Source organism: Ailuropoda melanoleuca, chromosome 5, assembly GCF_002007445.2.
Source record: "Ailuropoda melanoleuca isolate Jingjing chromosome 5, ASM200744v2, whole genome shotgun sequence".
Classification (NCBI taxonomy): Eukaryota; Metazoa; Chordata; class Mammalia; order Carnivora; family Ursidae; genus Ailuropoda; species Ailuropoda melanoleuca.
The window spans coordinates 9,245,165-9,271,124 of NC_048222.1; the positions used below are offsets into that span (position 1 = coordinate 9,245,165).

At 44.8% G+C, this 25,960-nt stretch overlaps 1 protein-coding gene across 1 annotated transcript in view; it reads left to right on the forward strand.

The window, feature by feature from the left end:
* The window catches only part of KIF13A (kinesin family member 13A), a 200,266-nt gene that overhangs the window by 153,606 nt on the left and 20,700 nt on the right, over nt 1-25,960 (forward strand). The window contains exons 15-26 of the mRNA XM_034660191.1: nt 3,811-4,024; nt 8,406-8,568; nt 9,833-9,973; nt 10,777-10,926; nt 13,001-13,162; nt 13,682-13,855; nt 15,515-15,666; nt 17,450-17,582; nt 17,780-17,926; nt 21,427-21,465; nt 23,110-23,209; nt 24,401-24,527. Of these exons, the coding sequence (XP_034516082.1) occupies nt 3,811-4,024; nt 8,406-8,568; nt 9,833-9,973; nt 10,777-10,926; nt 13,001-13,162; nt 13,682-13,855; nt 15,515-15,666; nt 17,450-17,582; nt 17,780-17,926; nt 21,427-21,465; nt 23,110-23,209; nt 24,401-24,527 (1,702 nt within the window). The remainder of the gene's footprint in view (nt 1-3,810; nt 4,025-8,405; nt 8,569-9,832; nt 9,974-10,776; nt 10,927-13,000; nt 13,163-13,681; nt 13,856-15,514; nt 15,667-17,449; nt 17,583-17,779; nt 17,927-21,426; nt 21,466-23,109; nt 23,210-24,400; nt 24,528-25,960) is intronic.

The following is a 25,960-nucleotide window of genomic DNA, read 5'->3' on the forward strand; positions in this document are numbered from 1 at the left end:
CACAGACTTCTAATTTTATTCAGTCACCATGTTCTTATCATATTTATATTAAAGCCCTGAATAATCGATGAGTATTTGGTGTTTGTTAATTACTCCAGTCCTCTTAGCCAAACCAATTAGTCACTGGTGGCCTGGCTCATGGTATTAACATGAGTTATCCATTTGTCTTCCAGATCAAGCCTTGTTCCCCAGTGTTGATTTTATCTATTTCAAAGTAGTGTTTCCCCCTCCCCACCCTTTACCCAATTCCCCGCGCAAGTGGGGCTCCCCTCTGGTGTGTTCTGACTCTGCCAAAACTCGGCCTGATAGCCTTCATGGAATTCACCTCTACTGCTAGGTGGCTTCCCGATCATAAGCCTGTCTGCCTGGTGGTCATCCCCCTGGTGGTCCTATTTGAAGATTCTCTTCCCTCTCATGTGGTTTCAGACGAAGCTCCTCCACAAACACTGGGATAAAGGTTTTGACTGATTGGCCTTCGCATGGGGCGGCTTGACTGGTTGTTAGCAGTGCTGCTGACTGATGCTTGTGCTTCTGCTTTGGCAAAATCGAACTAACATGACTGGGAAGAAGCGGGAGTTTTCTGCCTGACAGTAGCACTCTGTACTCCTGATTGAGGAGTGTGCCTTTTAAGTCGTGACTCCTTCCTGCCCGTGTCCCAGCCCCATTCATTGCCTTCCCATTGGTTAAACTCTGGTAGCTGTCCTTTCCCTACACTTCCACCAGCACAGAAGTGTTAACTGGCATTATTGCTCCTGTTCCTAATGGCTGGATGACCGCTGGGAGCTCAGCAGTCCAGGACTCTGTACTTGCAGATATCGACTGACCTGCATCGTCCCAGTCATAGACTAGGATGATGTATTTTCAAATCCCTGAATAGTGATCTAAAGCCCAATTCATTGGCATTAAGAGTAGAAGCAAACCTAGAATCTCTCGACGATAACGTGTTCTTTTCGAAGGTTCAGACTAAAAATGAGGCACCTCTCTGTTTTCATAGAGTCAGTGGTAGCTCTAAAGTAAAGAGCAATTAAGGGGCTGGTGAAGAGTCATTGAGCTTAGTCCATCTGGGATTAAAAGTTGTTTTTTGTTTTTCCCAAAGGATTTACTTCCCTTCAATTTAGTGCATTGGGCACCTGGGTGTGAATGCATACTGACTATTTATCACATCAGTGCCCTCCAGCCTCTACTACTGATCCCCTCTCTTTTCCATTCTCGGGACAGATAAATAAGTCTAAGCATATTTCATAGTTACATACCAGATAAAGAATAAACTAACAAAGAGAGAACATGCTATGCCATAATAAATGTGGTCCTTTCTCTCTTCCTAAAACACCTCCCTCTTGGGTATCTTGGCCTTAGGCTCCAGGCTCACTGAGTTTTAAAACCCTTCATTCAAGAGGGTAAGAAAATGATAGGGAGAAAAAGAAACTGTACAATTTTTTGATGGTTGGTTTGTTGAGAGCAGGCTAAATAGTCTTTGGCTTCTGTCCTAGGCCGTATCATAGATCGACCTGCTGAGTACGATGATCTATTTATAAACATACTGTCTAGTGATAAAGGCTTGAAACTGGCTCGTGGAAGAGACGATACCATCAGATATGTCTCAGAGAAAGATTGGTGTTGAGATAGGAGGTTCAAAAAAGGAAAGATAGACAGAAATCTTAGCCCCTGTATCTCAACCCGGGCTTTGTCACAGGGCCCTGGGGCAAGGCTTACCGGGCTGTACGCTGGCAGGCTCAGGGGAGGGGTGCATCTATAAATGGATGGTGAAGACCCTGTCCTTCCTTTTTTAAAACCTAGAGCCTAAAAGGGAAAAAGTATGTACTGTTTGAGAAATGCATTTTAAAAAAATTGAGACAACTTTTCTTCTCTAGCCCTTACATGTAAAATTTCTTCAGTCTCCTTCACCATATTATTCATATATTTTTCATAAATGTACAGGGCGAGGTCAGAAGTTCTAATGCTTTAGAGTAATGGATGTCTTACTCTACGGGAAAGGTCTTCCCTCGCCACGGTCTGTCTGTGTTGAAGAGTTCGGTATTTTTTAGGAGTTCATTTTCTATCAGAGTTTCAGGTAGTATATTTTAGGGACTCCCTGTCAGGACCCTGTGAAGAAAGCTATTTCTATTTTGAAAAAATGCTGAATTTTAGAATTTTATATCCACAAAGAACAGTATTTTTTAAAAATATCTACTCTCTAACAGAGCACTAATTCCGAGCAAAACATTGGAGATAAGAGTACTGTATCAGTTTATTACAGCATTGATGTCCGACCTCAGATAGTTGACTCTGATCTGAGTTCAGAACCTGGCTCTGTCGCTTATTAGCTCTGTGATCTTAGGTCAGCATCTTAAAAACGGGACTATATCGACCCTCAGTTATGTTGCAAGGCTTTCATGAGATAATGCATGGAAAGGGAGCAGTGCCTCTGCCTGAGTGGAAGCCAGTAGCTAGTAGAATTCATATTGTCATGTGGTTGTCCTTTTTTATTAAAACAACTCACCTGTACTCTGTGTAGATATCTAGTGATTTTTAAAAAATTGCTCTCTACTTTTTGCTTTGTATAATTTAACCTTGTTTTTTTTAAGCTAATATACTATCCCTTTCTCTTATTGCTTACATAGATTAGTATAATTTACATGGCTATTCCACAGATTGATAGATAGGGTCTTCTGGAAAGGTCAGTCAGGAACCATCATTGGATGATAGAAAAATTTGTCTCCTCCTCTTCGTTTCCCACTTTGTCCTGGAAATTAAACTGAGAGTCAGTCTGTGGGAATAGAACACAAATAGCAAAGCCCTATTTGAATAACAGGCAAAGGTGTGAGTTCCAGGCCAGTCTGAGAATATGAATGCCTCTCCTGCCCATCTCAGGTGCTTCAAGGAGATATTTCCTGAGATGGTGGTTTTCTTATTTGCCCTCCGGATAGTCTGACATATTGTTTCCTTGCAGTCTACTCACTTAGAGATGTCGGTAACTTTCTCCTGTGGACATATGGTCAGTGCCTTCTTTCTCCCCAGCATCCAGGTCAGCAGTCATTGCCAAGCTAATGTCTGGCCTCAGCCAGTGACCCCTACCTACACAACCACCGCTGGCCGTGGTCATAGCCCCTTTGGACAACGTTATTTCTATCCTTGTTCACATATGTGTTGGTGACTCTCCATCTGCAAAAGCAATAAGTCAGAAACAGCCTTTTGTTTTTACAAGTGAATTCATCCCTTCCCCCTCCCCCTTTTTTCTGCTTTCCTTTTCTTTTTGCAAGTGAGTTGGCCTCTTGGATGTCAGCACCTGAGAAATTACTAGACCATACGCTTAATATTTTCAAACATGTGCTATGATCTAGAAGTTTCTTCCCCCATGATAGAAACTCAGGAGTAATAAGATTTGTGGTTAAAATCAGAAATATAAACCCTTTGCCGTGTACTAAAACTGATGCTAAATGGGCATAGAAATTGACTGCCGTAAAAATGAAATCTTATGTGGCTCTGTCTTTGAAGCTGTCTTAGATTTCATGAAGTTTTTCTTAATGGGTAGGAGCCCATCCCCTCAATATGTCATCTAAACATGAGGGTGAGCTCATCAAATTGATCACAGTAGATGCGGGGAATGTTTGCATTAAGACATTTATCTGAAATGTTAGTTAAAAGGCAGTTGGGAGGATTTCATCTGGTGGGGCTCCTAGGCTGCTCAGAGAAGTCTGGAAGGGCTAGATTCTGAGCAGGGAGATGATTCTTGCTGGAAGAAGCACCCGCGCGGGCTGCCCTGTCATAGGCACCACGGAAGACACCTTGCCTTGTCTCTTGGCTCACCAGACCCAGTGCAAAATGTGGTTCAGGTGCTGGAGAAACAGTACCTGGAGGAAAAGAGGAGTGCCCTGGAGGAGCAGCGGCTCATGTACGAGAGGGAGCTGGAGCAGCTCCGCCAGCAGCTGTCCCCAGAGCGGCAGCCCCCGAGCAGCAGCCCCGACCGCCTGGCCTACAGCAGCCAGACAGCTCAGCAGAAGGTGACCCAGTGGGCAGAGGAGAGGTAAGAATGGGACCCTGGGGACCCAGAGTCAGAGCTCCAGGGCCTGGAGGCTTTGAGGGAGGCATGTGGAAGGGGGATCCACTTAGCAAGGAGAGAAATCTTGGTCCCCTATCTGGGTTGTAAGCAGTTGCCTTTTCCTTTCAGAGATGCTGTCTGTCCTCAGTATGTTCACTGTAATGTTAGTTCTTAAAGACCACCCCACCCCTGCCCCCTTACCGTTCGGTAAAAATAGCACCAAGTGACAATACCACCGGTAGGTATTGAAATAGAGAAAGTTTGAATACCTCTGTTGCATAAAAGCATTCTTCATCTTTAAATTTCTCTTACTTTGGAGTCTCTCTAAATACAACTGTAATATTATGAAGTCTGCTAAATGTGAATTTTCCGAATTTACGGCTTTAAAGTATTTATCTCAGAACTGAGGTAGTGGTGGGAGAAGCATCAGCTGTGAGGACGTCACTTCTGGATTCTCTCGTGTTCTTACCGCAGTCGAGGCACGGTGCTGACGTAACAGTCCCAGCAGCACTGGGCAGTTGGGGCGGTTCAGTCCCCCCATAGAGAGGGCGCTCACTTTGCATACCCTCCTCAGTCACCCGCCTGGCCAGTGAGAAGGCCAGCGTTTGAACCCAGCTCTGCCTGCAGTCCCCTTACAGGTCCTATAGCAGTAACGAAAGTAGCATTTGGCGATTACAGAGCATGGTGCAGGCACCAGTGCTTTACATATATTCATCTCATCTTCACAACTGCTACTCTGTTTGATCATTTGCAGCCCTATTTCACACTTGAGGACACAGGCTGAGGGGTTGAATGATGCCCCCAAAGTCATTCTTTTGCAATATACTTTTTGCACTTAACATTTATTTGTGGGGCGCCTGGGTGGCTCAGTCATTAAGTGTCTGCCTTTGGCTCAGGGCATGATCCCAGAGTCCTGAGATCGAGCCCCACATCAGGCTCCTCTGCTGGGAGCCTGCTTCTTCCTCTCCCACTCCCCCTGTTTGTATTCCCTTTCTCGCTGGCTGTCTCTCTCTGTTAAATAAATAAATAAAATTAAATAAATAAATAAAAGATTTATTTAAAAAGAAAAACATTTATTTGTGAACATTTTCATTGTTGCTAAACAACCACTACTATATTATATTAGAGGCCGAATTCCTTTTATGACAAAGAATAATTCCTTGAACTAATTTCACACTGATGGATATATAGTTCTTACTAAAATTTTTTCTTTTATAAATAATGCTGCAAAGAGAAACCTTGTGCACAAATTACTGTGAACATCATTATTTATCTTTTTTTTTTTAAGATTTTATTTATTTGAGAGAGACAGAGACAGCGAGAGAGATCATGAGCAGGGAGGAGAGGGAGAAGCAGGCTCCCCATTGAGCTGGGAGCCTGTTGGAGGACTTGATCCCAGGACCCTGGGATTATGACCTGAGCCGAAGGCAGATGCTTAACTGACTGAGCCACTGAGGTGCCCCATTATTTATCTTCTTATTACAGATTCCTAGAAGTAGAATTGCCAGGACAGAGTGTAGGAAAAATACTAAGACTTTTGATGCAAACTGACACCCTGCCTCCCGGAGTCACTTAGCTGGCACATTGGGGCCGTGGGATCAAAGCCATGGCCGTCTGACTCCAGGGCCAGTACTCTGATTCGTGCAGCCACACTGCATCTCTCACAAGCAACAAGATACTTAAACCAGAGCCACATTCAGGGAAGATGACCCCTGGGAGAAGAGGGAGAAAAGGGAGGCTGACCCTGCACAACACACTTGCCATAGTAATGCACTTGATTGTTCTAAATTAAGAGAAAAGAGTCAGTGGCATTTTCCCCAGGAGCTGCCCGCTCATGTCTGGATACTGAAGTATGAAGATTTATCCTCTTTGTAACACATTACTCTATCTTTTTCTGTGCCTGGGTAAAAGAGGCAAGGGTTATCAGATAGTGCTCTTTCTGCAGAGCTGCCTTCGCCGCATTTACTGTGAGATGGTGGCTTTCCTCTAAGCAACAGCGGGCTTGAAAGTAATTGTTGTGATTGGACCCACTGATGCCTTTCTGTTTAGTCTCCCTAATTACTTCTCTGTGTCTTAAGATGGTAAAAGACAAAAAAAAGTTGCAACAGAAAAAGTGGATTGTTTTTAATGATAGTATTTTTCAGTCAAGTGTTAAAATTTTTCTTTTCCACTTACCTTAATTCCAAATTGATTTTCTTTGAGGCTCAAGTTCTGAAAAAGAAGGAGACTAGCCAGGATGATATTTTGGGGATGTCGTCCAAGGAGAGGAGAATGGTTACAATATTGATTTCACCAGAGTCACTGGATAAAATTAAGATGTCACTAATGATGGGTTGTTACATTAGAAGCCGGAACTCTTATCTAAATAAATGTGGATGGCTTGTGAAATATTGAGGGACTCATACCTAAGTAAATGTTGAGGGGCTGGAAATCAAGTATATTTCAGAGCTAGTGAGAATTCCAAAGAAAACGAGAGATGTTGATTCTTCTTTCTGGACACTTACGTGTAGCGTAGAGCAAGATACAAATATGTGAAAAGCACATCATAATAGTAAATTAGAAAACCATTTCATCCAACAATAGGAAGTGTTGCAGTTGCATAATTATCCCTTTGTCATTCATCCCTGATCTGAAGAATATCTTCCAGGGGCAGGGAATCCACTTCATTCACTGAAGGGTCCCCAGAGCCGAGAACAGTGGTGTCTTCGGTAGGTGCTCTGTGAATATCGAGGGTGTGGAATTACGGAAGTGATGAATGTACATGTGGCTGGGCAGGGAGCACAGGAAGGGCCGTGGTGGTTAGTAGAGGGTGGGACCCTGTGCTTTGGAGCCTTCTGCAGCAAGTTCATGGAGAAGGAAGGATTTCAAGTGAGTTTGAAGGGCGGCAAATGGACGAGCAGACAAGAGGTGGGAGGCATTTTGAACGGGCAGGTTGGTACAGCCAAATAGGAAGCCGTGGAGAAGAGGAAAGGTGTGTTTGGGGGATCACATGAGAGCTGTTTTGTTTGGTCTGCATGGTGACTTAGAGAAGAAGAGAGAAAGCTAAGTCCAAAGCTGTTCTGTAGGGTGAAGAGGAGGTTTTGAACTGAGGACTGACCTGAGACAGACAGGGGTTTAGGTGACTATCTGGGAGGGAAGAGGAAGAACCTGGGGGCTGTGAGGTTGGGGTGGGGTTGGGAACCAGGAATCAGGGACTATGAAAACAATAGAGAGAGAGAAAGACTTAGGAGATATTTCAAAGGGTTAGGGTTAGGGTTAGAATCAACAAGGCTTTTTTTCTGTATGTTGTGGAAAAGAGAAAAGATGGAGCTGGCTGGAAGAAGTCAAGTTCGAGTAACTGAAAAAAAAATGGTGATATCATTTAGAAAAACCAGGCAGACAGGATCCACGTGTCTTATAGTTTAGGTTAACTTTATGTTAACATCTTTGCAATCTGCCTCCTGTGTCACTTTTAAGGTGATGAGAAAGGAGTAGAGATTGGGTGTTCCAAGCCCCTCATTGTCCTGTGAAGTGAGGGCAGGAGGTGTGTAAATGGTAGAAGAGAGAAGCTGGGTAAGGCTAGATAACCAGTCTGTTAGCCTGGGTTACCTTTGAGTCCAGATGCGTATGTGGAACCCAGAAGTACTCTTCCTTTCATTCACTGGGTAGTTTTGGGGTATCCACAGTGGGGCACACACTTGTCCAGGAATTAGGTGTAATGACAAACAAAAAAAGACCTGGTTCTCACCCTGGCATGCCTGCAGCTCAAATAATTATACAAATAAATGAGAGATTCTAACTAGGACAGATGCTGCTGAGACAGAAGATGTGGGGTTGGGAGAACATGTAATAGGGTTCTGACCTATACTCAACGACATTAGGGAAGGTCTCACCAGCAAGTACTATTGTGTGGAGTTGAAAAAGTTGAATTCCTGCTGCCGAAAGAAGTCCCCACTTCTGCCTTTTACCAGCTGAAGAAAGTGTGAAACACTTTCTCCTTATGGACTCCAGATTTCTCTCCCCTGCCCTACTCCCCTTCCCCCGGCCCCGGTAGCACACAACAAATCATAATCAGTTCTTTTCCCTCAAGAATTCCTTTATTGGTGTTTTGGCAGCATTATATCAAAATCTAGCTGTTTTCAAAAGTTAGAGGATTTAAAATACAGTTTTTAGTCAAGTCCTTTCACCTGTTTTAATCCTCGTCTGTGGTGACCAGTGAGTCCTCAGTATCCTTGTGGGAGGAGGGAAACACTAAACAAATACACGGTTGAAAATGCTCTCCTGAAAGGAGTTTCTATCACTTTCTAATAATATGACTCACTTAGAGCCAGGATGACAGTTTCCTTTTCTTTCAGATTTTCTCATTTCCTTTTTCGCTACCCCGCAGGGATGAGCTCTTCCGTCAGAGCCTGGCAAAGCTGCGCGAGCAGCTCGTGAAAGCTAATACCTTGGTAAGGGAGGCAAACTTCTTAGCCGAGGAAATGAGTAAGCTCACTGACTACCAAGTGACTCTGCAAATCCCTGCTGCAAACCTCAGCGCCAACAGGAAGGTAAGAGTGTTTTTAAAGAAAATGAGAGCAAAATGCACAACTTATGTACTATAGGTTAGAATACACAGCTGACATCCAAAAGAACATCCATGAGGAGATCTTGGTGTGAGCCAGAGTATTTATTTCCTCTGTAGACCCCCCTGGAGTATATGTGCCCTCAGATATGTTGAAATTAGAAGTATATATAAGTAATTCCTCTTGCTTTTCTCTTTCCTATGAATGGTCCTTTCTGGAATGGGGAATAGGTATATGTTTTGTTATAGTACCGTTTTTAAGAGGGGATTCTACAAGAAAGGAAGACTTGTATAATACCTTTCTTTTGTACATGGAACAACTCTTTGCAGTCATTGGGACGTTTACCATCATTTCAACCTGAAGATTTTTTTTTTCCTTTAAGGAGAAACTGCAAAGGAAAAGAATTTTTCATCCATCTATGTCTCCCTCCAGCAAGCAAACTAGAAATGAGTCAGGGAGTATTTCATTAATCTTTCTGCATTTTAGTCCTTCAACCAGGCAGTTCTTTGAGAAATTTATCTTAAGTCCACGGTCATAGAAGTGTTTGTAAGGATCATGTGCTTTTTGTACAAGGATGCTTATCATAATGGCCTTTATAGGAGCAAAAATTTGAAATTGCCATGATGTTGAACAACATAATAATTTGTCAGATGAGTTGTATATCCGTATAATAGGTTTCTGTGTTGCCATTAAAAATCACGTCTATGAGGGGCGCCTGGATGGCTTGGTTGGTTAAGCATCTGACTTCGGCTTAGGTCATAATCCCAACGTCCTGGGATCGAGCCTCTGCGTCCAGCTCCCTGCTCAGCAGGGAGTCTGCTTCTCCCTCTTCCCCCTGCTCACACACACTCTCTCTCTCTCTTAAATAAGTAAGTAAAATCTTTTAAAAAAGAAAAAAAAATCATGTCTGTGAGGAGCATTTGGCAACACAAGAAGGTGATCATAATACAAAAGCTGTGGAGAGAAGATCAGGATAGGAGATTATAGTTTTGTTTGGTTCTGCTTTTGATAAAAATAAAAAACACGTGCGTGGGTATAGACAGAAAATTTCATTCATCTTTCTGCATTTTAGTTGAAAATAAGTCAGACTGTTCCCTAGGTGGTAGAATTTCATCTTCTTCCTGTATACATTATGTGTCTTTTTCAAACTTGCTACTTGACGATAACATCTATTGCTTTAACAATCCAAAAAGCCGTACCAATGCTCGTTTGGTTTATTGTGTGTTTTTGTTTCTCCTTCACTCTGCAGAGAGGTGCCATCGTGAGCGAGCCAGCTATTCAAGTGAGGAGGAAAGGAAAGAGCACCCAAGTTTGGACCATTGAGAAGCTAGAGAATAAATTAATTGACATGAGAGACCTTTATCAAGAATGGAAGGAAAAAATCCCTGAGGTAAAAGAGAGAAAACGTGAAGGAGATTTGACCATGTTGAAAGCACAGGGTGTGAGTGATATCAGTGTCAGAACACACACACACACACACGTGTGGCGGTGACTCTCTGCGGTCGTACTTTGGGCACTGGTATTAGAAAAGTAACCTAGAAGTGACCTTGACAAGGGGTCCTAAGTTGAATCCATCATAGAACATGCGATGCCCACATGGACAGGAACTAAATGAAGAGAACACGTGACATATCCGTAGTTGGCAGGGTTTTTGCTGCATTTCAAATGCAATGAGGTAGAGCCAAGCGACTCCGTGCTGTTTGGTCAGTGTTGTGACAAAGCCACGTGGATGGAGCCAGCTTGGCTTTCGTACTCCTTAGCATGTGTTCATGCTCCCCCAGCTGTGATCAGGGCTGGGGAGATTACAAAGAATAATTGTAGGAAGCACAATCCATTTTTGGGGGGTATTAGTAATGAAAAAGAAGGCTCGGTGAAGGAAATGAGGCAGAGCACAGGGAATGGAATGAAAAAGGCTGCACGTGGGGTGTGATAGGGAAGAGAGGCAGTAACTAAGGAAGAGCTCTCCACGCGGACATCATGGACCCCCACAGTGGACCCCCCAGCTGTCAGGCCCCTCCCATGTGCTACCTTTGTTTCATTTTTGCGACATGGTTGTAATTCTGCTTCTTTTTAATTTCTTTGGATAAATGCTTTCTCTTTTAAAACATTTTTAAGTGCTAGTTTTAAATTATATTATCCAAGTTGGTGTTTTGTTTCCTACTCACCTCCCCCACTGCCCCCCTCACCTGTCAGGCAAAGCGTCTCTATGGGAAACGAGGTGACCCTTTCTATGAAGCCCAAGAGAATCACAACCTAATTGGTGTGGCTAATGTGTTCTTGGAGTGTCTCTTTTATGATGTGAAACTTCAGTATGCAGTTCCTATCATCAGCCAGCAGGGGGAGGTAAGGACAAGCCATCCTTGGAGGAAACAGTTGCGGGGGGCTGGGGGGGGCGGGGAGTGTGTGTGTGTGTGTGTGTGTGTGTGTGTGTGTGTGTGTGTCCAATTTAAGTTATGCTCTTGAGGTAGATCAAGAAACTAGGGTGAATAGTCAGGATCACATTCTTTGCTCATATCAATAGAAACTCAAAATTAAATCATGGTTTTTTAAGATTATAATGTAAGATAATTAATAACAATTTTTTTTTCTTTATGGTTCACAAGTTTTTTTCTTTGTTTTAATCAAATTAGAAATCTTTTGGAAACCAGATTCAGCTCTGTCCCTATATTCATCTCCATTAATCTCTTACATTTTTAATATACTCAAATTCCTTCCTGGCCCCTACGTGGTTTTCACGAGATACAACTTGGGAGCATTATTTTGAAATCTAAAGTATTCAAGGAAAACAAGCTTAACCTCTTCTAAAAAACAAAAGAAAACAAAATACTTCACATTTCAGTTATTTACATGTATTAACCTTATGTAGGCCTAAGACATTTTAGAAAATATTCAAGTTCAAACTTTTTTGATTTTTATCTATTTCATCAACTGATGTTTTTATTTTAAATTTAGTAGGATCTTCTTCCATAGCTTGCCCTACATAACGTGCAGACTTGAAATACTTAGCTATCTTTTGGGATCCTTAGGGCAGGCTGCAAGCGGGATGCCATTCTGCCCAAAGTGAACCAGAAAACAGAGCCCAGGTTCCCAGTTGTGGTGTGTACGTGCACAGCTCACATTCTGCGTGTGGCAGCCCCCCTGGGACGTTCTGCTCCTGCTCTAGAAGACCAGTGGGCTGGGGTCGCTCTTTCCCATGTGAAAAATGGGCACAGCTCCTGTGGCAAAGGAATCCAGTGACTCAGTCCTTAGTTGGGGGTTCTTAAGCCAGGGTCTGGGCAGGGCTTTGAGTGTTCCATTCATCCCTCTGAAATTATGTTAAAAATGTATTAGAGTCTCAAAAACCATCGAAAAAAGCTTGAGAACTGTTGTCTTCAGACTGATTTCTCCCATTCCCCCTCCTCTGATTCCTCCATATTGGTCTCTCTCGTCCAAGACCATTGACTAATTTCTCAGGTCTCTGCTGCCAGTGAAAGTTGGGTCTGACTACCTTTAAAAAGGAGCCTTCCTATTTCAGACAACAGCAGCACTGCCAGAACGTGTCACCTTCACAGCTCCAGCCACCGCAACCTGAACCCTTGTTATGAAAGATCACTTGGCCAGTTACAGCACTGTGAGGATGCCAAGTGCAGGATAATTCTTGTCCTTTAATTCAGTTCTGGGCACCCAGCCATAAGAGGGGCACTAGCACCTATCCAGAGGACCACCAGGGTGTTGAGGACATGCTAAGCCTTTTGGGGAGTGGGGACAGTTTTAAAGGAACGATTTCCTTATAACTTTGTCCTTGCATTTGTCATCCCTCCTGGGATGGGTCTCATTCCTCCGTGGAGCCTGCCTCCACCCTGCTCCCAGCCCCGGTGTGAGTCACATACCCATTCTCTGCTCCCAAGACAGTAGACACTCCAGGAGCCTGGTGACCATGTCTTTTAGTTTACTGTTGTAAATGTAGTTCTTAGTGCATTTCCTGGCACACAGTTGGTTCCTGGATCAATTTAACCCATCCCAGCCTGCACGATCTCTGTACTCTTTGTCTTGGTATTCCCATGGGGCAGGTATTTGATCAGAGGAGTAAATAAATGAATATATATGAACATGGAAAATAAACCACTCCGGGTAGAATATGATAGCTGCCTTTACTCTGTTCATGGACTCCCTCTAAAGACAGATGAGAACGAAGATGAGTCCAGAAGGCAAGAGGCAGAGAGGCAAATTTGGCTCCAAGTCAGGCGGGGTGATTGCAGGTGCAGGTGATGGAACGGAGTGGTTGTGGAAGGGGTGAGTTTCCCGTCACCGGAGCTGGCCCAGCAGTAGCCCGGAGGCTGCTCAGTAGCCCGGGGATCTGGGAGCATGCTCTCTGTCTTAGGTCAGGCTTGTGCCCAGGATGCCTATTAACCCACAGGCGCTCTGGTCCCTGCCGCAGGTTGCTGGGCGTCTCCATGTAGAAGTGATGCGAGTGACAGGGGCCATCCCGGAGCGCGTGGTGGACGATGACTCCTCCGAGAACTCCAGCGAAGGCGGGAGCCTTGAAGTCGTGGACAGCAGTGGGGAGGTCATTCACCGAGTCCGGAAACTGACGTGCCGGGTGAGAGGAAGGGATAGGCAGGTGCCGATAAGCGACCGTGTTCATCTAAAGCAGTTTGACAGAAAATCTTGGGAGTGTTTCTTAGAGCGTAGTAAATGTTCAGCTTTCTGACCATAAATACAACGGCGGGCAGTGCTTTTTCCAGAAGTAGAGCACACTTTCTGATGCCAGTTGATGAAATTTTAGAAGTCCATGTGCCTTTGGCATGCAGGAAGTGTATGTGGTTCAGTGAATCGTGATTTTGCAGTAAAGGTTGCATCGGTGTCAGAAACTCAGCCACTAGGAGAATTTGAGAGGATGTGTGTGTTTGTTGCCAGGCTCACGTGCTGTAGTTACGGTCCTGGTATAGACCAATTATAAGTGGAACCCTTCATGTGTCAAATGTTTTCAGATGTCAAACAGATAACCAATTTACGTATTTCATCGCTGATTCTTAAAATAGAAGTACTTGAAATAAGCATACTTAGGGTAATCTTTTCTTTATCAGAATTATATAGCATTTTTTTTATATCTCTTTAGGTAAAAATTAAAGAGGCAACTGGGCTGCCCTTAAACCTCTCAAATTTTGTCTTCTGTCAATACACATTCTGGGACCAGTGTGAATCTACAGTGGCGGCCCCAGTGGTGGACCCCGAGGTGCCCTCCCCTCAGTCCAGGGACGCCCAGTACACCGTGACCTTCTCTCACTCTAAGGTATGGCCCCTTTACAAAATGAGCTACGTGGGAGGCAGTGGACCTAGGCGCCATTCAGAACTCTCCTTATAACTTAGAAGGTCTCCCGTAAGAATGTTTAATAAATGTAATATGTTTGTTGCGCTTTTTAACCTCAAAATGTACTTAAGTACCAGTTCAGAAGGGAAGTATTTAAAATAAAATCTGAAAGGCCTCTACCTGAAGTCTTAGACCCCAGAGGTGTAACGGCGAGTGACAGTTTGTATACATTTAGATAAACTATTTTCTGTGCCCTACAACTTATATCTTTGTGAGGTCAGTGTATGTTCACACAGCAATGGGCATAGATACAGTCCCTTCCTGTCATGCATGCATAACATCTTTAGAAAGTTTTTTACAAATAATGTGGTCACATTATGTATATTGTAGAATTATACCTTTTAATATACGTGAACCTCTTTTCATTCTTTGGACTACAGAATAGCACTCCAATCATTGCATTCTAATGTGCCATATGAGTTTTTAAAGAAAATGTCAGTGGACAAGGTAAATTTTTGGTGACCGTTGGTTGGCCCTGTCGTGTGACCATCAGCCGCCCTTCCTGGTTTTCACATCAGACTTGCCCACAGGTTGTTTCTGACAGACAAACGCTACCTTCTGTTGTAATTTTGTTTTTCCTTGCACAATCCTTAACAGATACTCCAAACCCCTTCCTTTGGAAACTGTGTTTTTTCTTTCTGGCCTTACACCTGTCAAATTTCACATAGGTAAAGACTGTCAGGTCTTTCTTTTTCTGAAAACAAATAGTCCACTTTTGTTTTGTTTCTTTCACTTATATTCACCAAGTCTGTTTCTCACAATCTTTATGAAGTATTTTGTGGTGACTGTAGTCTGCATACTCTCTTAAATCGCCCCCATCTTTCTTTGGATCCATAAAGCTGTTCCTGTAGAAGGAGGAGGCCTGAATTTTAAGTACATTCTAGTTATCTATATATAAAATATAGAAGAAGGTACATAGTAGAATGTTAAATCAATATAACACAGTTCTTTCCAGCAACAAGATCTGCAGAGCTGTCTCCACCGGAGACTTCAGTAGGCTGCTGCTGGAAGGAAGCTCAGCTGGCCCCTCGCCTGCCACTTTGTTCAGGGTGAGCTCTGTACTGCTCAGTCCACTCAGCATCATTTCCTCACGCTCCTCTGTCTGCGTTTTAGGACGAGGAGCTGGAGCGGGGGAGTTTCGGAGCAAGAGCGCAGAATCATGAAGATAATCATAGGAAATTTAATTATATTCTCAGTCTCCCAAGCCATAGCAAGGAGCAATCAGACGTTCTTGTTTTATGATGTGCTGATTAGCCTACGGCGGTGGGAGGTCTGAGTGGTCCTGCAGAACCAAGAAGGAACCAGGTGCAGGGACCGCGGATCAGTGCTGCCCCTCACAAGCACATGAGGCGGGACAGGACGCTTTCTCCATTGTGCACCCTGATTAAAGAAGGGCGTTGCATTCAATCCCTTCCGCCTCGCTAGTATGAAGAGCTGGTATTCCGGGTGGTATTCTCAGGTTGGGATTGGACTAACCACCTCCAAAGGGGATCTCTACACGATTGAAAGGTAAAGCGGAAATGTCACACATTGCCCTGTGCGTGATTCATGTTGCTCTTCCCTTGCTCCCCACTTGCCCAGGACTACGTGGTGACCGTGACAGAGGAGCTCCTAGAGTTCCTGTCCGACGGAGCCCTGGCCATTGAGGTGTGGGGCCACCGCTGTGCTGGGAACGGCAGCTCCGTCTGGGAAGTCGACTCTCTTCACGCGAAGACGAGAACGTTGCACGACAGGTGTGTGCTTGGCTGAGCTGACGCAGGGTCACGACGGGCACTAGGTTGAGTGTAAGAGTAGGGGTCCCCGGGCCTGTCTCCTCCTTGGTGCAATGGGAACGAGAAAAGGAACTAGCAGGCATTGAGGATGTTCAATGGGGAAGGAAGGGCTTTTCAACAAATAGGACTGAAACAGCCACCTACCTGCGGAGGCACAAAACCAACCTTGATTTTGGCTTCACAATACACAAAACTTATTTTGAGAAGGATCAGAACCTTCCATGTGAAAGATAAAGCTGTAAAGCTTATAGGGGGAAAAAAAAAACCAGGAGGACATTTTCCTCTTTTCTTTTTAGAAGATTTTATAAAAGTCTTTGTAGAGCAATATTTAGACTCCAGATCCGGCTGCCAAGGAGCCTCTGATGTGCTGTGGGAACTGGCTGGGGTATGGCAGGCCTCTCTGGCTTCCCATGTTCCACGACGGAGGTGGTGGGCAGTAGCTCATCTTTGGGGTCCACGGTACTCACATGGCAAGGCACAGACTTCTTAGGGCCTGATTGTCACGTGGGTCCCAGGGAAGCACGGTCTTCACTTTGATTCTCAGCACACCCTGTCCAAGCAGGAATTAACAGGGTCCCCACTGAGACTCGTCAGGCCAGCTGCAAACTTGCTGGATTTAACCCTCTGTCCTCCAAGTTTCCCAGACACGACAACCTCACTATTGTTGGGCACCATTCTTGGCCCTCCACACAGCAAGGCCTCCTAGGAGCTGGTCACGCAGAGACTTGGCCTGGGTGATAACACAGAGACATCCCCTGGCCACCTTGTTAGCATAATCCACTGCCCTGGGGTAGGCACACCTCTGCTGAGCCACTGTAGGCAGTTCTCAGATCCACCAGTCCTTTTCACTAAAAACTTTGTGCATCCTGGTGGCCGAGATGATGATTTCTGTCCCAGTTCCTGTAACTCGTACCTCCGCTCCAGAATAGCTATCCCTCAGCCAGCTCCTGACTAAGAAATTTGTTCAGTCGAGCTTTGAAGGTGCCATCGGCCACAGGCTTCCTTTTCTTGGAAATTTGCCCCGCCATCTTGCCCGGGAGGATACCTTCTTGGAAATTTGATCCTTTGCCTCTTCTGTGACCTAGCAATCTACTCCTAGGTATTTCCCCAAGAAAAATGAAAACATAAGTCCGTAAACAGACTTGTTCACAAGTGTTAATAGCAGTTCTTTCTGTAATATCCCCAAAGTGCCAACAACCCAAATGTGTGAGAACGTTTGATAAACAAATTGTACAACTGGTCATGTAATCAAATATTACTCAGCTCTGATAACAAGGAAAAGGACTATGGATATCCATTTGAATAAATCACAAAAACATTACACTGAACCAAAAAAGCTACACCTAAAAGGGTACCTACTATGATTCCCTTTCTATGAATTCCTAGAACAAGCAGAACAATTTATGGTTACATGGCCGCTGTGGGATGCTGTGGATATTGAATGAGAAGGGGCATGAGCAAACTTTCAGAGGCAAATGGTGGGGTAGTTACAGAGGTGTGTGCATTTTCACAATGCATCAAACTGTGCTTAAAATCTGGACATTTCACTGAATATACGTTATACCTCAATAAAGTGAAGAGAAAAGACGTACAACATAAGGTTGTTTTCAGAGTTGAATAAGCAAATCTACATCACAGCACGATGCCAGCCCATAGTAAGTGCTCAGGGGATGGTGGCTCATTCCTATTGCTCATAACGTCCCTGGGCAATGACGTTGTTGTCCATCGGAATGTGTTTTTGCAGGTGGAATGAGGTAACACGGAGAATAGAAATGTGGATCTCCATACTGGAATTGAATGAGCTAGGGGAGTACTCAGCAGTGGAACTTCACCAGGCAAAAGATGTCAACACAGGAGGCATCTTCCAACTCAGACAGGTACGAGGCCTGGTTTTGTTTGTTTTGTGTTTTCTCTTTGTCCCACTCTTACACACCGTTCCTGGGAGTTTTCTAATTACGGGCTTCTTTATTCGCTGATTCTCTTCCCTTCCTTTATCCTCTTCCCCCATTCCTTGCCCTTCCCATTCCTGGCGCCCATTGGCGTGTCATGTCCTCCCCCACTCCCCCCTCTGCAGGGTCATTCCCGGAGGGTGCAAGTCACGGTGAAACCGGTGCAGCATTCTGGGACACTGCCGCTCATGGTCGAAGCCATCTTGTCTGTCTCCATTGGCTGCGTCACTGCCAGATCCACTAAGCTGCAGAGAGGGCTGGACAGTTACCAGGTAAGACCAACGGATTGGATGTAGTCTGCAGCAAGGACCAGTTAACACAGAGTTAAGGTGGTCAGTGATCTGGGCTGGAGACCTTTGGGGAATGTGACAGAATGCCTTGTCTTGACCTTATATCTGCACCCCTCCCTTCACATTTCCATCCATTGCCTTTTTATGAGATTGGAAATACTATCCCGGCTTAGTGTTGATTAATAATAATTTTATTTGTGAGCACAGTTATGAATGTGTGTTACTCACTTACTTCAGGCAGATTGCATTTTCTGTCTGGCTCCGGTTATGTTATGTTGGGTATATGGCATGGCTGCCTGGCCCAGTCCACTTCTATTAATACAAAATTGCCTCCATACACTGGCATAATTAAACAGTTCTTTGAAAGTTTTCCCCTTTTTTTCAATTAAAGTTGTCCTCATGATCATTTTTGCCCATTAAATCCTCTTTTACTAAATCTTCTGCTCTCATTTTTAAAAATTAAAAGATTGGGGGGGGGCTGACTGGCTCAGTTGGAGGAGTGTGTGACTCTCGATCTTGGGTCATGAGTTACCAATCCCAGCTCTTCGTCACTCTGTGAGAATAAACTTTAAAATTAGGAACTTGTCCACAGTAGCCTGAAAGAAGGCACATGCTTTCACTCAGTCCCCAGTTCACTGGCAGGTATGAATTAGGAACTGGGAGGAATCACCCCATTGAACCCTGGCTCCCTCACACAAGAGAGGGAGCATTCCCCGTTGTGACATCTCTCTGTGGAGTCTGGGCAGAGGCCCAGCCCATCCTGAGAATGATTCATCCTCTGTCTCAGTTTCCTTGTATTCCCTGGCATTCAGGCAAAGACTTTCTGAAAGCTAGAAGGAACACTGGCTTGGCCTATGAGGCCTTGGAAGGCATAGTTTTGTCAAACGCCGCCTTCCCTGTCCCAGGCCAAAATTGCCCCTGGTTCTCAGAGCCAGGGAGAGTATGAAGGAAGGCCTGAGGACAGTTTTGGGGGCGGCTTCTCCCCCAGACTTTTCCTCACGTGTGGAATAGGAAATTGGGTTGTGTGGATTCTTATCCCAGCTCAGTCCCTCACTCGGCCAGCAACTTTGGGGGTGGCTGCAGGGCCTGGTAGAAAGGTCGCCAGCCTAGAGCCAGGGGGCCTAGAATCTTCAGTCTAGCATGGCCTTCCTGGTTACCTTGTTGGGATAACGCAAACCTCCAGTTCCCCTTCTCTCTTCTCCAGAATGATGAAGTAGACTTAATAATTCTCCTGAAATCCCAGTCTATACTAAAATTTTGTGGCTTAATGAATCTCTGATCTTAGGTAAAACTTTGAATTTGCATCCTAAATCATGACGTATAAATTAGGGATCTCCAACTGACTACATGTTCCCATATGAGGAACCTTACAAGGATTGATTATTTGAACTTTTAAAACCACTCTACCTCCTGAGTTAAAACTGATTTTTGTCAAAATTTGAGCTTCCCCCTGTGCTAAATGCTCTATGAAGGACATAGTACCAGTCATGCAGATTTAAACTGTGACTATTTCAGGGCGCCTGGGTGGCTCAGTCGGTTGAGCGGCCAGCTCTTGATCTCAGCTCAGGTCTCGATCTCAAGGTCGTGAGTTCAAGCCCTGTGTTGGGCTCCACGCTGGGCATGGAGCCTACTTTAAAAAATCAACCAACCAACCAACTGTGGCTCATTTTTTTTTTATAAAGATTTTTTAAAAAGATTTATTTATTTTAGAGAGAACGAGCAGAGGGGCAGAGGGAGAGGGAAAAGGAGAGAAGTAGACTCTGCTAAGCACGGAGCCCGATGTGGGCCTCAATCCCACAACCCATGAGATCATGACATGAGCCGAAATCAAGAGTCAGACGCTTAACCAACCGAGCCACCCAGGTGCCCCTAAACTGTGACTCTTTTAAAGCTTTTATTTTTCTTTGCAGCCATGCTCAAGGTCACGTCCAGAACTTATTTTATGACATAGTACTTTAGAAATATTCTGAGGCAGTAGCTCAAGCCAGTGCAGAATACGCTGATTTCACAAGTTGCACATCATGAAAGTTCAGGCTAGTTCTGTGTTAATGGAAGGATCCCCTTAGTCTAAAAAATGATAATGATAAATTTGAGCTACTTGTGCTTTTTCAGTAATTTGGGGAATTAAGTCAAAAATTACTTCAGGGGGCACCTGGCTGGCTCAGTCAGTAGAGCATGAGACCTTGACCTCAGGATTTGAGTTTGAGAGAGAAGGGGAACTCAAACCTTGTGAGTTTGAGCCCCACGTTGGGTGTAGAGATTACTTAAAAAATAAAATCTATAAGAAAAAAAGAAAAATTACTTCAGTATTAGGTATGCATTTAATATGTCAGTTATTCAAATGATAATGATGGCTTCCAAACTTAAAAAAAAAGTGGATTTTGAAATCTATGCAGAGAATAACTATTTTTTAAACTATATTTTTAAATCACTTTTAATAAGCAGTATATGTTGAAGTATACTTACATATGAGGGTAATGTAATTATATTTTTAAAGCACTTAAAAAAAAAAGTTTGTCTTTTTACAACTAGACCACTTCACTGCCTGTGTGAGTACTAACCCTCTAGGAAAAACCAAAGACAATTGTTACGTGGCCCACTGTTCATTTTGGGCAGAACCTCTCTCCCTATAGATGGTTATTCCCTACAAAAGGGAGTTTTCTTTATTCTTGTGTCTAAGGAAACCTGTCTCAACTAAACCCTTTTATTTTCAACATGGTGATTTTGTTTGGCCAAATGTTTATGCCAAAACCGTTACTTTATATAATTGTTGTAAACTATTACCATGGGTTTAGGACAGTTCTGACTTTTCTCAGCTGATTGGTATGATGCTAACATAACCAGTCGTGGGCGACAGTAGATCCAGTATTCAGCATGGCAGGCTGCGCTCTTTAAACGGTCGTACGCTGAGGAACCCTGTCTGTGAATAGCCTGTGAGGATTTCCTCAGTGCTTGTGGTGTGGTGGGGGAACACGATGCTGAGTGGGGCAACTAGCAGCCTGGCTCCCAGTCCTGACTCTGCCACCATTTGTGTGCTCCTTGGGTTAAACCATTTCATCCTTCAGGGCCCCGGCTGCCTCACGGCTACACTAAGAGGTTGAGCAATCAAGTCTAGTTCTGCCATTTTGTCTTTCTGAGTCCGTTCCAAATCTCGGATAGCCCACCCAGAAATGTGTGTGCACCATTCACATAACGATAGGGGAAGGCCTGGTCCAATGAGGTTGATGGCTAGTCCCATTGAACAGGGTTCTCATTTTATTAAATGGTTGCTTTCCTTATTAAAAGCATAACAAAACAAAACTCAGATTCTTAGAGAGAAGTGAGTTAAGTCCACTAAACCTTTCTTGCAGTTCATTTAAGTGATGTATTATGCTGGTGTTACACGTGCCGTCCATTATAATGTGTGTGTTACGCTTAAAGAATTACCTGTGTGCTGTTCGAGAAACAAAATGCATGTCCTTTGTGTTTATTTTTCCTGCCAGAGAGATGATGAGGATGGTGATGATATGGATAGTTACCAGGTATCACTGCTGCTGTCATTCTGTGGCATGGGGCACAGCTGCTGCTAATGGCCAGCGTCCGCAAAGCAGGGGGCAGGGAGGAGGAAGGAGGACCGTCGAGCAAGAATATGCAGTCTTTCACTCGCTTTGGATTTGCTTTAAACATAATCGGGGATACAATCCTGTTGCTCTAGATTTCTCTGTCCGTTCAAAGTGTGTGATCAGATTCCGCATCGCTGCTATGCAATCTCGAATTAGCTCGTAAAGACTTTCCAAGCAAGACCCTTATCACTGTATTAAATTAATGATTTTAAAAACTGTGGAATTACCCATCCATAATCTTTAGGTCGAAGCTTGTCTTTTCTATGCAAAACTGCACCTCGTGCCTCATTTCCAAGAGAGAAGGATTGTTCTAATACACAGCTTTAACTAACGTCTCTTGCTGGAGAGGAAATGGAAAACATTTCAGTCACATAGTTTAGTTTGGGTTAGCCAGCTTCCTTCTCTCATTAGGACCGAGCTTAATTATCCTTAACTTGGAGAATTTAAATCTCAGCTTTTTCTTTTTGGAAATTTAGAAAACAACAAAAAAAAAGGCACCTGCGAACTTGTACCTCGTCAGTACTGGCTGGCCTGCTGTCATGGAATGTGGGATGATAGGAACAGGCAAGGCAGCGAATCTGGATGAAGTGTTCTGGGTTTGGTCCCCAGTCTTTGTACTGATTCTCTACAGTTTTCCTGGGGTGCCTTCCTGTATGTGAACTGTGGGTACGTTGTAGACAGACCCTCAGACGTCCTCTGCCGTCTGCTCTTAATGCCACGTCTTAAGGGTTAGACCGGAATTAGACAACTCACTGAGCATTTTAAGTAGAATTGATGGGCTTCTTTCTCTCATAACTTAACTAAGAAAGAAAACAAGCAAACAGAAACAAAGTTCAGGGGAAATCCCAGTCTCCCCTTGGATCTCAGCAATGCCATTAACTAACGTCCTGCTGTTGTCTGTGCGCTTCCTGCCACCTTGTTCACGGTGAAGTCCCAGCGGCTGCTTCTGGGCGTTCCTAAAGCATGGCTGACTGCATGTTGGGTGTTTGCATGGGAGATTTTTGGTGAGCCTTGTAGTAGTGGTTGGAGGTAAAATCTTTGCAGCAAGTTTGAAAGGTTCTCTGCTGATGTGTTCTTTGCATTTCAGAAAATACATGTTTTCAGGCCATTGAACGATGAACTATGAAAATGCCTGTTTTCTTTTTTCCATTCCATTCGCTGTTCCATGATTTGGGCTCTGTTCATGGTGTCCTTCTGTTTAGAATCACACATCCTTCAAATGAATAGCTCCAATTTAAATACACACACACACACACACACACACACACACACATACACACACCCCATGTGAGAATCACCCCCACAGCTGGTATAGTTTGAGCTTCTCTTGCTTTTAAGTATAATTATCCCTTTGGCAATCCAGGGGCTCTGATTTCTGAATAATGGGTTCCTCGATCAGCATGCTGTGTTTCTGAGGCCTCTTTGCTTTCTTGCATATTAATCACGCAGCAGTGTTCAATGGCCTTTCCTAATGAAAACTTTCCTGATCAATGTAAACATCTTTGTTAAAAAAAAAACAGTCTATGTATTCTACAGGAAAATGTTTTCCCTCCCTGATGTCAGGAAGAAGACTTAAACTGTGTGAGAGAGAGGTGGTCTGATGCGCTCATCAAACGACGAGAGTACTTAGATGAGCAGATAAAAAAAGTCAGCAATAAAAAAGGTATGTGAGATGAAACTCTTTCCCGGGAGTGGCTTTTTCACTTCTAGACAGTGGCGGCAGGTTGTCTCCTCCCCTCGGTTGGACAATACTACCTTAGTGTTCTGACGTCGTAACAATTACAGATAGTAGTGACTCCTTTCGTACGGTATTGAGTTTGAAAGTAATAAACCTTCCTAAGCCTCTGCGGGAACTGTGACGTGAAACGTTAAACTTTAGTTCCGAAGGATGCAAATGCAGTCAGAACCGACACGTGGTTACTAGGCGTTCTGGGCTCAGGACCTGGGACCGACGGCAGCTCCAGGGTCCCACGTGGCAGGTCAGCGCCCAGCTGGAGCAGGAGGGCCTGAAGCGGGCCTGCAGCTCCCCTCACGGCCCCGCGGCTCCAGGGACGCAGTTTCTTACGCTGGCAGCAGCCGCTGGGGCTCTGGGGTAGAGGTGTGTGCTTAAAAGCCTCAGTCTCGCGCCCTGACATGATGATCCGTGCAGTGTGGCGGGTCCTGCATCAGAGGACACGTTATGCGCGTTCATCCATTTCAGGTAGAAGTTAGCGAAAGCTCCCCCCTCAGCAAAACATCTTGGCTCAGCGTTCATGGTGTCAGTTTGTATCCGTGCTCAGCCTGCTAATGGAAACTCACTTTGACTATACCCGGATAGCTCCAGGGTGGAATTATGAATCTGAGGGTTTCAAAATAATGTAAAATCTTTTTTGTCAGGAGCGCAAAGGACAACAAAGTTAGTTTTACAGAGCGTGGTGTGTGGTGTGGTTTAATCCTCTGCACAGTGGTGTATACTTTCATAAAGCAGCGTCACATCCATGATGTCACTGGATCTTTCCAACAAGCGTGTAAAGTAGACATGGCTTGTATGGGCCCTATTTGACGGACTAGGAAGCCCAGACTCGTCTGTGGAATAACTTCCCCAGGGCTCAGAACCGGGAAACATAACCGTGTTCTCATTCCCGTCCTGTTGCTCTTTCCACGTGCCTACCCGGAGGTCCATCGAGTGAGAGTCCTAGTGTCTCTGAGCTTGTCTAGGTGCTCGGCTGGAACTTTGAAGCCTCTCTTCAACTTTTGGAACATCATTGATGCTCCAGCCGCTTGGGGATGTCACCCAGTGAAAACCTGTTTATTTTAAATATGGAAATTGTCTTTTCCCCCGTCTTGGTGCTCATGCCCTCGTGTCGTCCTGCAGAGAAGACGGAGGACGACGTGGAGCGGGAAGCCCGGCTGGTGGAGCAGTGGGTGGGGCTGACCGAGGAGAGAAACGCCGTGCTGGTGCCTGCACCGGGCAGCGGGGTCCCCGGGGCCCCCGCCCACTGGTGAGTCGCCTTCTCCCCACGCGGGCCTGACAGGATGCAGCGGATGGCCTGCACCAGGGTCATGCAAGTGACTTCCCAGGATGTCACAGCCCATGCTGAGGGCCATGAGCTGCTCAGGGAAGGACCACCCATGTCTCATGCCGCCTTCCCTCCTTCCTTCCCCACAGCAGCCAGCTTCCTCTCCCAGGAAGCCGGGAAGCATCTGTTTATTACGTGGCCAGAAAGCAAATACCACACCTCAGTGTCTCCACCTGAGCAGCTTGGACACGGTTTCCTCATCTCCAGAAACTCTCTTATTTCGGCTTAAGAGAAGGGTGTTTCCAGAGTCCACTTGAAGAGGGGAGAAAATATATTTTTTTCTTCCCCTCGTGCCTGCTCAGTTTGGTCACTAGCATAGAATCAGGTCTTGAGCACTAAATAACCGTGGTCAGTCAGTTCATTGATCAGTCCGTCCGATGCTCATCAGAAACAGCATGGTGTCCTGGAGTCAAATAGATCCAGATTTAGTTTCCACCAGCAGCCCTGTAAGTGTTAAATGTCGTTAACTTCTCTGAGACTTTGTTCTTTTTTTTTTTTTTTCTTTTAAAGATTTTATTTATTTGAGAGAGAAAGAGAGCACGGAGCTGTGGGGAGGAGCAGAGGGAGGGGGAGAAGCAGACGCCCCACTGAGCAGGGAGCCTGGCATTGGGCTTGATCCCAGGACCCCAAGATCACGACCTGAGCCGAAGGCACATGCCTTTAACCAACTGAGCCACCCAGGCGCCCCAAGGCTTTACTCTTAATCTGTGAATGGAGCCCTGTTTTTGGTGCTGTTCAAAGGATTAGAGATAATATATTAAACTTATTGATAGTGCCCATTTGTAAATGGTAACTACTCCTGCTGCTTCTTATTCTCATTCTCATTCCAAGAACACGTCCTAGGCATTTAGGAGAAGTCAGACTCCTTTTGAACAGAGTGTGTACATGTCCAGATAGTCTCTTTAGGGTAGGCACAGAAACATCAGCGGTGTTATTTGTGTCTGTGACGATAAAGGAAAGTATAATGGATTTGGTAGTAGTACGAAACCAGAAAATCTGCATTTGCTGGCACTTAAGTTGGGACATAAGTTGCAGTGTTTGTCCCTGCAGATTCTCCCGCTGTCCTGGAGTCCTGCAGGGCACACGCGCAGTCTGTCTGCCAGTCCCATGGTTGCAGACGGCCACTTCATTCCCAGTCTTGTTCTGCTCCCTGAGGCCCTGTCTAGACAGTCCTCCTTACCCCAGTCACTTTCATTTGAGCCATTTCCAAACTTCAGGTCATCTTGACTGTAAAATGTGGAGTCCTGGATCCTGCCCTAGGTACTTTGATTCACAAGAGGAAGGATGGGCCCAGGGCTTTTCATTTTCAGAGTCCTCCCCCCTCCCCCAGATAACTCAGATGCACACGGGCCAGT